We start from the raw sequence: 15,532 nt of genomic DNA, 5'->3' as shown, positions 1-15,532 counted from the left end.
TTATATCATTATTATTCAGAAGATAAGTGTGTAAATTTTATTACTGGTGGTAGGACCTGTTGTGAGTCCGCACTGGTAAGGTACCACCAACCCGCCTATTTCTGCCGTGAAGCAGTAATGCGTTTCGGCTTGAAGGGCGGGGCAGCCGTTGTAACTATACTGAGACCTTAGAACTTATATCTCAAGGTGGGTGGCGCATGTACGTTGTAGATGTTTATGGGCTCCAGTAACCACTTAACACCAGGCGGGCTGTGAGCTCGTCCACCCATCTAAGCAATAAAAAAATAATATGTAAAATTGATTTAATTTTTATTATGCACAATGATTGCTGTGTTGGGAAACTTTTGTTATGGAAAAAACAACGTTGTCAGGCAACGACATCGATTTTATCGGTCTGACGCGACACCAATACATTAGAAACAGCATTGTCTTATGTTCTCACGAGATTGGCGCAAAAAACCTAGATGCCATGGTTTGTTTTTAGCGTCACGTCCGTCCAAGGAATCGAAGATGGCCGCTATTTTACCAACAGGATTAAGGAACGGGGTATGTATTTACAAAATACTTTTGTGAAGTTGAATACCGAAGCGCGAATCACGTTGTCTTCTAAATACGTTGTAATATTATCCTGTTATTTAAATATTGTATTTTTTAAATGGATTTTGCCAGTCGTAAGCAAAATATTTTGCTAGACGCTTCAAATACTTTACATATTCGTGGTAATGGACAATAGTCGGAAATAATATAGGTATAAAAGAATTTCAAAAAACGCAAGATTGAACAGTAAAACAAAATAGTTAAAAAAACCTTAAATGTAAGTAGTCTTCAGACAAATTATTGAAAAAGCTCCTTATTCGCGCTTCCTTCATTCGCGTTTCCACTATTCGAGGATTCAAATAATGCGACCCAGTTCCTATATTCGCAGATAAAGATTTCTTTATTCGAGAATCTAATCGGTACATGCACACAAAATTTTATTGAACTACCGGTGGTAAGAAGCAATGTAAGCCAACATGGGTTGTCAAGTTAGCAACTCTATATTGGGTTAGGTTAGAAATCATAGGAACATTGGCATTGGGCTGGGCACACCATTGACTTCCGACGCTTTGAGATTTTTTACTGTTATCTCCCTGTCTTCTACTTTAATATGCAAACAGAGCTCGCATGACTTTTGATTACAGAAAAATACTGCCAGTAATGGCTAATGAGAGAGAAGGAGTAAGTAGCAAAAGCTTGGAGAAACGCTGGATCTGCAATGTTTTTTACCTAGTTCTCTTTCAAGATGTTAAGTAGTCATCGGAAGGCAAGGTGGATCCTGCAAATTTTCAAGCTGAAACGCATAGCTCCTTCAGTGCAGATATAAGCAAAATGTTAGGCTTAGTTTTTCAACATAATAATATCACCAGTAGGTAATTTCGCCAGTTTCTAAATTCTGATGGTTTCATAAAGTGAAGTAGAGTATGTAAAGCATTGAATTACTTTACATTATTCGTTTAGCGTGGAATTCTATCATTTATATGCTTAGAATTATTGCAATACCAAATCTGAGCGTAGTTGGCGTAGTTGCATTGTTCAACGCCCGGTATTTCTTAGATGCCAAACACATTAGAACACTGAGAAATACCAAATTTGTTTATCAATTAAAATTTTATGTTTAAAATGAAAGTATCTTCTAGGAATAATTTGATGTACCTAGTCTTGTTACTTGCACTTTTTACTTTTTTTTATCGCTTAGTTGGGTGGACGACCTCACAGCCCACGTCGTGTTATGTGGTTACTGGAGCCCATAGACATCTATGACGTAAATGCGCCACCCATCTTGAGATATCACTTCTAAGGTCTCAGTATAGTTACAACGGCTGCCTCGGCCACAGTCCGTCAGCTTTCTTAGCGGCCAATGCCAACACTGGCAATATCTGCGAAAATGAGTAAGCGCTCTACAAAAGAAGCAATCAGCGATAAATTTTTTTAAGGGATTTTATGTCCAGGTAACTAAGACCTTTAAATCATGTCTTATATTTTAATTTATATTCATATTTTTATGAAAAATGATATTATGGAGTGAAATGAAATGAAGATGATTAATTTGAGACATTAATCAACTGGGATGAATTTTATTTCAGTCCATATTATCATTTTTCACAAAAAAAAGAATATACATTATAAGACATAACTTAAAAGTCTTAGTTACCTGGTCATAAAATCACTTTAAAAAAAAGCGACTGTCGCGACATTTTGGATTTTTTTTAAACTTAAGATTTACAAACTACCGCGATTGATTGATTCTTTCCGCGACATTTAGGCTGTTGTACTTTTCTAAAACATGGTAGGGAAAGGAAGTGTAAAATGCTCAAAATGCGGCATTACATCAAAAGAATATTTTCCTTAACCTTCCATAGGTTTCCTCTTCCGTCCAAGCATCGGTCTCTGAGGTAAGTAGATCAAACATTAATATTTGGATTAATTTTAGATAAACGTCCTCCTGATTTTACAAGTTCTCACTTTTTGCACAATTCCGACTTGAATTATGCAAAAAGTGTACTTACTTAATATTATTTTGAAGATTGCTTAGAACTTTGTTTTTTAATTTAAAGTAGAACAGCTTCATACTTTATACCTGTGTACAATGAAAGCATTATTTTTTTAGGGCTAAATTTTGTTTTCTGATGGTGATTGGACATCCAATGAATTGTTAGAAAAGTTGAACGCACAGCATAGGATGCTATGTGGCAATCATTTTGATGATTCTTCATTTACCAGCAGCAACAGGAAAAGACTTCCATCTGAAGCTCAAAGTATACTTTCCCAATTAAGAGACGAACAGTGTAGTCCATCTAAAGCAAGTCATGACATCCAAGTGAGTATTTACATAGTTTACTTTATAATCATAAAAATATTACTCAAAAAATTATAAAACAGTTACGGGCATTAAACTTCTTATCTCGTGATAATATTCCATAACAAATCAAAAAAATATTGATTTGTATCCTTTTCATATTGAAGAAAGTCTTCTCCCAAGTAAAACATATTCACTTATCCTATATAGAATAGGTAGATATGTTAGGATACACTTGGGGGATGTAGATAATTAATTTATTCTGATGTAGTTATATCACATTGGTTATCTTGACATAGTACTTGAATTTCAAATTGTGAAAAAGAAATAAACATCACTTTTAAGAAAATATTTTTTTCCAAAATAATAATAATAACATGTAAACCTACATAGAATACATAGATCGAAAGTATTAAAGTTACCAAAAAATTTACTTTAAAGGAATTAATTTTCTAAATGTTTTATTTAAATTTGAAATTTGTGATTTAATTATTTTTGTATATTTTCCAGGAACCATCAATAAGCAAAGGTATTTTGAAGGACTTGGATGTGAAAAAGTTCACTGAACTTACACCTAAAAAGCAAAAGCTACATAAGAGATGCAGAAAAACCTATCTGAAATAATGAGGCTCTGAAGAAAGTTTAAAGGTGTTAAAAAATCCAAAAGATCTATATTAAGTGTACTAACATCAAATGAACCTACTAATGAATTATTAAAAAGCAAATTAAGTAGTTCATTTTATTTACTATTACAATGCCAACTGAACAACGTTCCAAGAAAATTAGCTGGATGGAGATGGACACTGGATGATAAAGTGTTAGCCTTAAGCATTTATAAGAAATGAGTCGACTATTATCAAAGCCGGCAATGTGACTTTTGGACAATTATTGGTAAATCAGAAAAACTAATTATTGACTTTGTATTCCATTGGCAGTCACAAAACTCTTCTGAACGACATCTTAGATAAATAACAGGTTAAGTATTAACCTTTATTTAATGCAGGTTTTGAACCGTATTCTTTGAAGGAGACGATTATATTCAAATCAATCTGTATTGACATATCAATAACATTTTTTTGTCCAAATGCACAATTTGCCTCCCTTGATAATAGACGACTCAAATCAAACTGTTGTTATAGATTATTAGTAGGTTATTTTGTTGATCCAATTCATATTTTATGTGAAAGTAACAAAGAGCTAGGAGATATGCCTCCTCAGTGTTCTGGTGAAATGCAAGCATGTGCTTATCTTTGCGGATTTATTGTAAAAAAGATGGCACTCAATTGTACTCTTTGTAAAAGTATTATGCTAGCAGACCAGAACACTTAGGTATGTCATTTGTTTACATTGTTCAAAGAATATGACGATGTTAAATGTAGTTTAAATTACATTCAGTACAGTTTTTGTAAAATGGTTGAAAAGGCTGCAAATTTGGTAAACAATTATCTAAAAGATCACAGTCACACAGAAAAAATTAAAATGAATTTATATACTTTATTAACTGAAAATTTGGACAAAGATTGACTAAAGGTATGTGAAGAACATTACGCAGTCAATATTGAAACAATTATAAAAAGTACAATTGCTATATGTTTAAAAAGATTTTGTAAAATAAAAAATGATGAATTTATGGAAGAAGCGTCCAAAAATCATGGAAGAGAAAAATAAATATATTGAAAAACGTTTAATATTAAGTGATGATGTATGTAAAGTGTAAATCGATTAAATATTCAACCATTTCATTAAATTATAAAAAATGCATTAATTTTATTGCAATTAACTTATATTGCAACTTAACTATTAATTGCAGTCCTAGTGGTAAAACAATTGCAGTTATCTCAGATTGATGTCAGATTATTTACAAAACATTTATGCTCAACACATTTGTAAATTTAAAACAATACTTTATTGTCAGATAATACCTTTTCTAATTCTACAAGAAACTAAAATTAGTATGTTTCGAGTTTAGGAGTCATTAATCATCAATAAATGATAGATTTTCATGTTTATAAGTCATATAACACCCGTGTTCAGTTACTATGTAACTTCATCTAATTAGTTACTTTTCAATGACGTCCCTTTCAAGGATATTTTATATGAAAAGTTTCTCTACGTTTAAATATACTGAATTATTATAAAATAAGTAAAAAAGTCATCAAGTATGTAATTTATATATATTTATTGTTAATAAATAACGACACCATAATTTTACCACACTAAATCTTTTATATGAAACAGTCAATTACACTGTGGTAAGCCTTTTACAAATAACGTAGATTTTCTCATTAATTTATTACAGTAAAAAACTTAATTCTAATTTTAAATCTAAAATCTAATCTAAATGTAAACTTTATATCCTTTAAAATTATTCTGCCGCCACGCGCAGTGCTGTATATAATATAAATACTTTAATTGTTAATAAGAATATACATTAAGACTTTTTGTTTTTAATTATGGTAGCTTAATAAAATTGTTACCCATGTACAATCCTTGTTTTATTTCTCTACATGAAATTATTCCTTAATTAAATTCTCTACTTGCATACCATTTTAAATTCTCGCGCCATACGTTAGTACCGATGGCATTAACTGGAGCGTTGGTGTAGGCATTTTTTTACTATGAAGCTGTTGTTCTTCTTCGCTAGAAGTAATAGTGTTCTGTGGCCTCGGCCTTCAACCGAAACGCATTACTACTGCTTCACGGCAGAAATAGGTAGGGTGGTGGTACCTACCCGCGCGGACTACCACCAGTAATTACGCAAATTATAATTTGCTTGAGTCGCCGTAATTACGTTAATAGCCAACATCCCAACATTAAAACCATTCACTTGGATACATGCAATGGATCCAAGTGATGTGAAATCGATACCAAGCATTATCCAAGCTTTTTGGGCAACACTAGAAATAATTAGGTCAGAGCTAGTATCTCTTTCCTTTTGTTGACAATGGTTGAGATCATCCCCTCGAGATTAACATTTAGTTAGTCATGGAGGATTGAAACGATTTCATCTCGATTAATTTTGGTGAACGAAGCTTATCTACCACAACTTAACGATTCTGATAACTGCTTCACGGTAAAAAAATCGTCAAGATTATAGTACTTAATCGTACGGGCTCATAGAATGCCCAAAAAGTGTGTATACTTTCGTTAAAAAAATGGGAATTTAATTTTCATTACAGAACGTTATTGGTTCTATGTTTATATCGCTCTTGTAATAACTATGAGTACTATCGATGACGTCCAATTTGCTCTCTGACATTGTTGAATCGAACACACTGGGCGTCTCATCAACTAAGCCACGATGACATTTAAATTATCAAAATTCTTTTAATTTTAATAATTTATCTATATATTAATAAGTGTAGCAAAAACTTTGTATCCCTTTTTACGAAAATTGCGCGGACGGAGGAGTATGTAATTTTCCACACTTATAGAGAATATAGAGAAGAAGTGCACAATGCTGATATTTTTTTATATAATGCATAAAAGATAAATTAAATCAATAAAGATAACATTACACACACTACCATGTATTTGACACATACACGCATGGATACTATTTATTTATTGTCAAACTTTTGTTCTTGACGTCTGTGGTAAAATTGAGAATAGATTAAATATTGTTTGTCTTTATTAATATTATTCTATAGTGTAGTATTGGCGTTGAAAATACAATCATAATAGTGTACAAACTTACAATTCCAATTAATTATAGTCGAATTTCGACTACTGCGGGACCTCTAGTAGATTTTAATCGGTATATTTGAATTTGAACAAAGGCAAATCGTAAGGCTGCACAACTGCATTAAGGTATTATACTTCTTACATCGGAGACGTCACCGGTCCTGCTCGCGAGCTAATACTTACCTATTATACCTAGTATACTAATAGATAGCTCTAAGCGATCCCGTCAACAAGTGCTCAAGAAGGGCCGCGGAACGCGAGTAATGGCGACGTCTGGTGAAACGCGCCACCACCCGAAATGATGACCACGACGACTCTTGCCAAGAGTGCATACGACTAAGCAGAACACTAGTAGTAAAAAGTAAAAATAATATTTAATTGTAGAGTTTATTCGGCATTCATTAGAGACCTATCATCGCCTATAATTTATTGAACGATCAGTGCTGAGCTAAGTTATTCTTTGTAGTTCCCAAATCCATGCTAATAATGCAATTTTAAGTAGATATTAGTGAAAATCTAAGATTAATTGCTTAATAATAACAAAGTCCTTCGTAAAACGGAAAACAGATATCTCTCGTAAATTCGTTTTCCCTAACATTTATACAATCGATTTAATCGTGCTCATTTATTGGCCTCGACAAAAGGAAGCACCTTCCAAAGCCTCGATACCTTCGAAATTTAGTTCAGTATACAAGCGAGTGTTGTGTGTGAACGTTACAAAAATCCATTGTTTTATTTTAATTTTAAAATGTCGGACGACGTTGAAGAAACATCTGAAGACAATGTCGAACATCCAAAAATCAGTGAGATAGCAGCGAGAGATCAAACCGCAACGTCGGATATCGTATGTGATGATGTAAATATTAGTAAAAACTATCTAAAAAAATCGATTAATCATCGAGTATTTTTAATACTACATTTTCTAAATGCTGGTACACCTTGGAAATAATAAATTTGAAGATGAACTAGAAGACTATTGATTTTTAGTTTATTAAATTGGTTATGTATTCCAGCTTCTATTTTATTTTAATCTATACTTTAAATTGTTAAAGCGTGCTTGGAAGTACTTAAAAAATTACCTAGACTTCGGTGTTACCTTGAAATTGGACAGTTCGTCACAATAGATTCTAACGCTGGTCTTTAGTACTCATTTATTCTTATAAAATAGGAGTGATTAGGTTCGCTGTTTATTTTTGCTTTACTTTTAACATAAATTTAGCATGTAGGTGTTTACTTATCATGTTTCTACCAGGTCTATCCATTCATTTAATAAATGATGCACCTAGAAATAAAATTAAATGGTCTCTCTAAAGTATATAGACAAAGGTTTTTGCAAACCATAGCTAACTTAATGTTATAAGTTATTATCGGGACATAACATATCGATTTAAAATATTTAGTCGTTTACCTGTTAGTTTTATCTGGTGGGAGGTTCCCTTGAAGCAGCTGCAGAAAGGCCTCGATCTAAGAGAGATGGCGGGACATATGCAGTAAGACGCATCAAATCTGTCAAGCTCTGTCACCGTGCCAAGAGTGAAACTAGTAATAAGAATAAGTTTCACTGAATTTATTATTAGATTAAATTTTTAGATGAAAGGCCTGGACGCCAACCGTTACGCGACGAAGAAAACCGTAGCGCAGGGAATGCTAGATATTGCTCTATTGACATCGAACGCCTCCCAATTAAAGTACGTACTCCAGGTTGGACCGAAACACGAATTCTACACGCTTCTGGTTGTTTTGATCTCAATATCAATTGTTCTTCAGGTAAGTTTATTTTTATTACACTATATTGACTGTAATCGACATTTTGATTAGGTATTTAGAAGAGATCAAGAAATAGTTTGCGAACGGTCAAATAAATGTCTTGTATATAATCATAAGACAGTGTTCGTGTCTAAAATAAAATTGTTAAATAAAAAATGACTAAATTTTTTATTTAAGTTTAATTATAATATCTGAATACAAAATAAACTTAGCCTGCTTTCGTAACTTTTGTTCGTGTAGACAAATTTTTAATCATAGATTATACACTTAATATATGTTTTAATCACGCTGAACCGGAATTTATTATTCCAACTGCTCTACAACTGTAACACTGTGCTGCAAGCATTAAAAATGACTTGATATGGATTAAAGGACATTGACCACCCTCCATGATACATTGGGTGGCCCACTAAACGAAGTTCAAGGACAGTAATGAAATTAAGTTTAAATAACAGACTATATATATGTATATCCCTTTTATTTTAAACAAATTAAAATCAATATTGTTCATGGGCATACAGAGATATTGAAAAAATAAGATAAGAATTTTAGATTATATCATATGATTTTGCTGTCCTTACACTGACACTTTATCATCATCATTAGCTTATATTATATTATATTACTATACTTTATATTACAACACAAATAAGCAGGTATATCGCAACGAAATAATAATATTCACAATGCGCACGAGTGCGAAAACGAGTGATTAAATGTAAAACGTCAATAAACATTAAACAAGCGTAGTTTTTTTTTTGCCTAAGATCAATAATTTTTCATCCATGCAATAATTTACTCTACGGATTTAAAAGTATAAAAATATATTTTTGTTTAGACATAACATTTTATATTAATTTTAAGATCCATTAATTAAATATGTTAATATATTTTGCTAGTTTTTTGCAAATTAATGTTTTTAAGAAAATTTAATGTGAATTGTTTAAAATATAAACATATTTTACCTATGGCAACTCCTTCAATATTATCAATGTAGCTTAGTCATGCTAATTTCTTTTTATTTATGATTTTAATTATCTCACCATTAAAATACCCTTACATTTTATAATAAGAATGTAAAAATAAATGGTTTTTTTCTATAGAATTTCATTAATGTCCTTGAGAGCACGAGTAGCTGCGCCGAAAATGGCCCATGTCCTTTTGAACGCTTTAAAACGTCTATTGTGAAATATGTAGTCAAGAGAGATTGCACATGACGAACGACGATATCGAATGTCGATCTAGGTGGCGATGGGAATGGTACTCTTGTCCCTGAATCTGCTGCAGGACTGCCGCTTCCATCTGCCACGGCACCGAGCTTCAGCCCTGAGCATTAACTATGGAACAACAGCCACAGCGTTTGTCGTGACCGTACTCAATGTCTTAGTATCAGCGTTTGATTCTTCTCTAGCTAAATATTTGGAATTCGACTGAGAGTATTGTTGAAAATTTTATTGTGAAACTAGCGTTATTGTAAAAGTTCTGTTTACTTTTGTTACTTTTGTGTATATTCTTACAAGTTTCGTCTAGAATTAAGTATAACAGGTTAATGAGTGATCTACCATCGATCTTTTCAAACGGTATTAAAATCACTTTAGTATGGTAACACTGATGCATTCACTTCGATCGTTATACAGCGGCATTTTGTTCTAGCTATTGGTCGGTCTGCTGTTCGTGATAATCGGCGGTCTGGACCTGAACGACCACGAAGACCAGCCTTCTGCGGTCGTCCTCAATGACGTCATTGTCATTTTCATTTTTGTCATTTCCGTTATTAACATCATAATTTCCGCTTTCGGCATAGAGTATTCAAATAATCCGCTGATTTTAGAACGGCTGAGTTATATAAACAATGAGTATTTAAGGAAAAGAAATTATACTGCGGGGTGATTTTGTTTTAAATCTTTGTTTGCCAATACATACATAAGTACATTGGCGACATAATTTAACAACATACTTTAGGCACAGTTGGTTGATTTTACTTTTTTATTAATCCATTTGACGACGCGTTTACAAAGGATATTCGGTTGGAACCTACATGTTGGAATCATTTTTATCTATATATGTATATGTAACGAACTATCGATGTAAATCCGCGATTAACAATTAGCCGCGAATTTCAGAATTGGGGCGCATTTTTTTAATTCGCGAATAATGAAAATGCGAACGAAGGAAGCACGAATAAGGATCTTTACAATATTTTCAACATAGGACAAACTAGTCATGGCAAGACTGAAATAGAATATGAACATTGGCGATTCACTGACAAATATATTTAAAATGTCAAGTTTATAATTACAATGGCCGTGAGGATAATAATATGCGAGCTAGTTCATGGCTAATCTGGTCTTAAATGGTTACTGGAGTACAATGTGACTGCCAAAACCGATCTTGAAACACGAAACCGAAATCTCAATTAAATATAAAAGAGCTTATGCCAAAGCGTTTCGCAGCAGAATTAGATTGGTAGTTTGTGTCTGTGAGGGCTTGCAATACTTTCTATCACAACTTGTTTTAATTTTTAATCTTTTGGCCGTAAATAAATTAAAAAAAAAACTTGTTTTAGTCATCCTGTGTTCTTAGTGCGATTAACGATCTCGATAGCGTAAGAGCTAACTCAATTTTGTATGCAGTTGGAACAGCGGCAAACGTAAGCAAACGTTCTAACTCCATACAAATTTGAGTTAACTTTTACGCCATCGAGAACGCTAAAAAACTTGCACTAAGCACACTGACTAACATAACTATTATAATAACTCTTTTCATTAACTATGGTATAAATATGTAACACTTTATAACAACATTTGTTCTCATGGCGTCATTTGTACATGACCATTCTTTTTATTAAACTCAGTAGGCTACTTACTGTTAATGGTACATTCTGAAACATTCAAACCATAAGTCGGCTGGTCTTTCTTAACAACATTTAAAAAAAGTTAATTCACAAATTACTTTATATTTCCTTAAATCGTAACTTTAAAATGTATACTAATGTAGTACTGTGATTGGTGCAGGCGAGCGCGGGGATATTGGCTATACTGACCTCGTTTCTCGACGTAGACCACAACACAAAACAAAAGAAGATAGCTGACTGGCTGTATCACTCGTCAGTGGACATGATGACGGGAGCAGTGTTCTGTGACGTCATCAAAATGAACTTCGGCCTAGACCCCGCGCTCTCCTTTCAAGACTATTACGGGAATAAAACTAATAAAATAGCTTAATATGTTTTTTTTTTATGTTTGAGAGATCACTGGCCCGGAAGCCTTTCCAGTTTTACCAGGACGGGTGGGCGAGCAAGGGTTCAGTCAGGAGGTGTGGGATTTGAAACAGCTACCTTAGCACTTCCAAAGGAGACCTCACAACTCAAGAGCAGCTGCTTCGCGAATGAATCTACTACCGAATCGGAATCGCGGCCCGCCGGGAATATCCGGCGAGAAGCTAAGCGGGCTGATGTTTAGGTTAGGTTGCACGTCGAACTCTTTGCCGAGTTCGACGAGTACGGTTACCAGGGTCCCTACTCCTAGTGGTAGAGTTAAAGGCGTCTAATAAAAGCGTTATTGGATCTGATGGATCTGTAAGGACGTGAGCTTAATATTTATATTATCCTATCTTTCAATAAATTTGTCCCTGGAGTTTTTTCTTCCCGTTGCACAGCGTGTTGATAAATTCAAGTCATTAGATTTCGTAAATTTTATAACATCAATGCCTAAATTTTAATCAGTTTTGCGATATTAGACCGAAATCTCGATTGAATTGTTTAACGGCTGATGCAACACTCAATACGGAACGAATGGCGAACGTACTAGCCCATAGACACAGCCCACTGTTTCTCGCCAGATCTTCTCAGTTGGTCGCGATTCCGATCCGGTGGTAGATTCAGCGAAGCACTGCTCTTATTAGGGCTAGTATTAGTAAACTCTCTCAGGTTGAGCCCGTGAGCTAGGCTACCAGTGAATAGATAGGGGAAAAAAGGACGAATTACTGCTTCACGGCAGAAACAGACAGCATAGTTATACCCATATTATATAGATATATTTACTGGTGGTAGGACCTCTTGTGAGTCCGCACGGGTAGGTACCACCACCCTGCCTATTTCTGCCGTGAAGCAGTAATGCGTTTCGGTTTGAAGGGTGGGGCAGCCGTTGTAACTATACTGAGACCTTAGAACTAATATCTCAAGGTGGGTGGCGCATTTACGTCGTAGATGTCTATGGGCTCCAGTAACCACTTAACACCAGGTGGGCTGTGAGCTCGTACACCTATCTAAACAATAAAAAAAAAAAAAAAAACTGTGCATGGAGTAAAGTGCTATCTTAACGCGAACTCAAAACAATTCTAAAACCCTGCCTATTTATACCGTGAAGCAGTCATGCCTAATTGGAAGGTGGAGGACCCTTTGTGCTATAAAACTGAGACTTAGAAGTCAAGCTGGGTGGCAGCGTTTACGTTGTTCATGTCTATACGCTCCGATAACCACTTAACATCGGAAGGGCCGCGAACTCGTCCTCCCATCCAAGAAATAAAACGCATCTAACGAAGGCATATTGTTATTGTTATTATGGCGGGAATTATCGGTTCTATTGCTTATCAAACTACACTCTACTCCCCAAACATACCCTATTCATTTTTTTTAAAATCTAAGGTGACCTAGGTAGGAGGTACTTGTACTGGAAGATACTTGAAATGCTAAATGGATTTTACGATATGCAAAAAGTGACGCTCTTTATGATGTACTTAAATAAGCATTTAAATTAATTTAATATTTATTATTATTATGTAGGTATTAAGACCTTAATGACTGTTTTAAAGCATATTAATTTAAGGAAGTTAGATTAATCTGATTAAGCATGATATTAAAATAATAATACGATTACAACACACAATAATAGATGAATTATATTCATTTTAATAAAATAGGATAGAGCCGTTTTTATTTAATTTTAAATTAGTGTTATATTTTAAACGAGCATGACGTCTTCATTTTCGAAGTATATTTTCGGATTTAGCCCATCATTTAATGCTTAATAACGTATGCATTTTTCAATGTAGTATTTTTTTTTTATATTTGCTTCATTGCACATGTTTTTACAGAAGCACTCATAGATTTAATACACCTGGTACGTTTACACGGTAATATTGCGTAAGCACCTTCCGTTTTAAATGTTCATTGTTTGCTTACTAATACGCATTTGGTCGTATTGTTTTACTTTTTTTCATTTTTGATTTTGTTTTTTTTTCATAGTTGGTCTCAGCGATCGTAGCGGTTCTTTTGAGCAGCATTTTCAACATAAATCACCAAGCACACCAACGGAATGCCATTATCTTAAACAATGTTAATTTAGTTTTTAAAATTTTTAGTATCACTGTCAACGTTGTTATAAGCATATTTTACTCGATGCAAATTGATATTGAAGCTCAGAGACAACTCTTATCTTAATATTTAACATTTTTATTTCTTTTTGCTATATACATATATGTATAGGTAATGACAGCATTGCTGGTAAAGAATTATTATGCTGCCTCTCTAATGTGATTAAGTATTAAGACAATCTAGTGTTCGCCCGATGACGGAAATTCTCCCACATTCACTGACTTCAAGACTCAGATTCATTTTTATGCATTCCATTTTCTCTTTTGTTTTAGACAGACTGATTATTACCAAAAAATATTATTACTCGTGAACTCGAAGATATAAAAAAAGTAAAATCTGTTGATAAACAAAAGAGCAAACGGTGCTTAACTGAATTGTGTATCTATTTACGTATGATTTATATATTTAAAGATATATTGACATATATATATCCTAGTGAGGTTCGCAGGGATCCGCTGAATTCAAGCAGCGCAGGACCGATCTTTGTTGCGAGGCTTGGGGGAGGCCTATGTCTAGCAGTGGACGTCTGCGGGCTGATAGAATAGAAATATATATTTAAAAGGCGACAGCCTTACATTATTATACAAACATTAAAATAAATGCAACGTAAAATTGTTCACCAAGGAATAGGTTATATAGCACGATATAAGGTAAATTGGTAAGGTAAAAAAAAAAAAAAATTTTAAAATATATATAGTCACTATTAAATTTATTAAGAATCTTGAATGCTTTTCATTTTTGAATGATCATAATTGGTTATCGAGTAATTTAGGGTAAAATACACCTAGAGTTTAGCGAGATCATGGAATCCACACTGTTATTGTGTTGCAGTACTACTTAAGTACATTGGTAAACAATTTATCCGTTGCGATTATTTTAATGTTTACGTATCAAGCGTCAATGGTGAAACTTTTGTATTTAGAGTAAAGTATACCCCGTACGGAGCGGTAATTTAGTAATAGTATTAAATTTATTAATATTCATTAATTATTATTTGATCATATTACTTTATTCAATTACTGTATTAATCAATTAAGAGTACATATGTATTTAAACTCTGACCTACTTGGCAATAAACTGTTTCATTTTTTACTAAGAATTTTCATTATCTAAAACCCCCATTATCAAATAAATACAAATGATGACCTATACGTGATTTGTTGAGATTATAAAACCTACCAAGGAATTTAAATAATGTTGATACTCATATGAAGACAATGTTAAGTCACAGCAAAGACTTTTTGACTGAAACACGAAAAATTAAGGTAAAATGAAATATGTTAATCAGCTTTGGTTCCTTATGATTTAAATGTAAAATAGTAGAGGCTTGACATCCGCTTAGCATCTACGAAAATCGTTCTTAGGTTCTTCCAAAAAGTTATTGAAATGACAGTAAGTTGAAGTCGTCGTGGCCTAAAGGATAATGCACGTCCGGTGCATTCGTATCTTGCAATGCAACGGTGTTCGTATCCCGCAGACAAGTACAAATTTTTCTAATTAAATACGTAGCTAACAAATGCTCACGATAGACTTCCACGGTGAAGAAATAACATCGTGTTATAAAAATCAAATCCGCAAAATTATAATTTGTGTAATTACTGGACGTCTTGCGTCTCCGCACGGGTAGCTACCACCACCCTGCCTATTTCTGACGTGAAGCAGTAATGCGTTTCGGTTTGAAGGGTAGGGCAGCCGTTGTACTGTTAAAACTGAAACCTTAAAACTCGCATCACAAGGTAGGTGGCGGCATTTAGGTTGTAGATGTCTATGGGCTCCGGTAACCACTTAACATCAGGTGGGCCATGAGCTTGTCCACGCACCTAAGCAACGAAAAAAATCACCAATTTAAATTATTTCATAAATATTTCATT

At 33.7% G+C, this 15,532-nt stretch overlaps 1 protein-coding gene across 10 annotated transcripts; it reads left to right on the top strand.

Moving 5' to 3' along the window:
* The first annotated feature begins 349 nt into the window (after positions 1 to 349).
* Positions 350 to 14,752, top strand: LOC114251209 (ninjurin-2). Of its 10 annotated transcripts, none has more exons than XM_089735511.1 (5): positions 350 to 546; positions 1,182 to 2,857; positions 3,347 to 7,376; positions 8,111 to 8,287; positions 9,941 to 11,444. In XM_089735511.1, exons 3-5 carry the CDS (start codon positions 7,269 to 7,271, stop codon positions 10,175 to 10,177), a joined length of 522 nt encoding a protein of 173 aa, XP_089591637.1. In that variant the 5' UTR covers positions 350 to 546; positions 1,182 to 2,857; positions 3,347 to 7,268; the 3' UTR covers positions 10,178 to 11,444. The 10 variants fall into 10 exon arrangements, with proteins under 10 accessions (XP_089591637.1, XP_028041597.2, XP_028041536.2 ...); XM_089735512.1 differs by lacking the exon at positions 350 to 546 and having other exon boundaries at positions 553 to 2,432; positions 2,648 to 2,857; XM_089735514.1 differs by lacking the exon at positions 350 to 546 and having other exon boundaries at positions 553 to 2,857; positions 11,302 to 13,671.
* The last annotated feature ends 780 nt before the right edge of the window (positions 14,753 to 15,532 follow it).

The sequence above is a fragment of the Bombyx mandarina genome, chromosome 19 (genome assembly GCF_030267445.1).
Source record: "Bombyx mandarina strain Sakado chromosome 19, ASM3026744v2".
Taxonomy (NCBI): domain Eukaryota; kingdom Metazoa; phylum Arthropoda; class Insecta; order Lepidoptera; family Bombycidae; genus Bombyx; species Bombyx mandarina.
The sequence above is the reverse complement of the archived record's forward strand: the minus strand, read 5'-3'. Positions and strand labels throughout refer to the sequence as shown.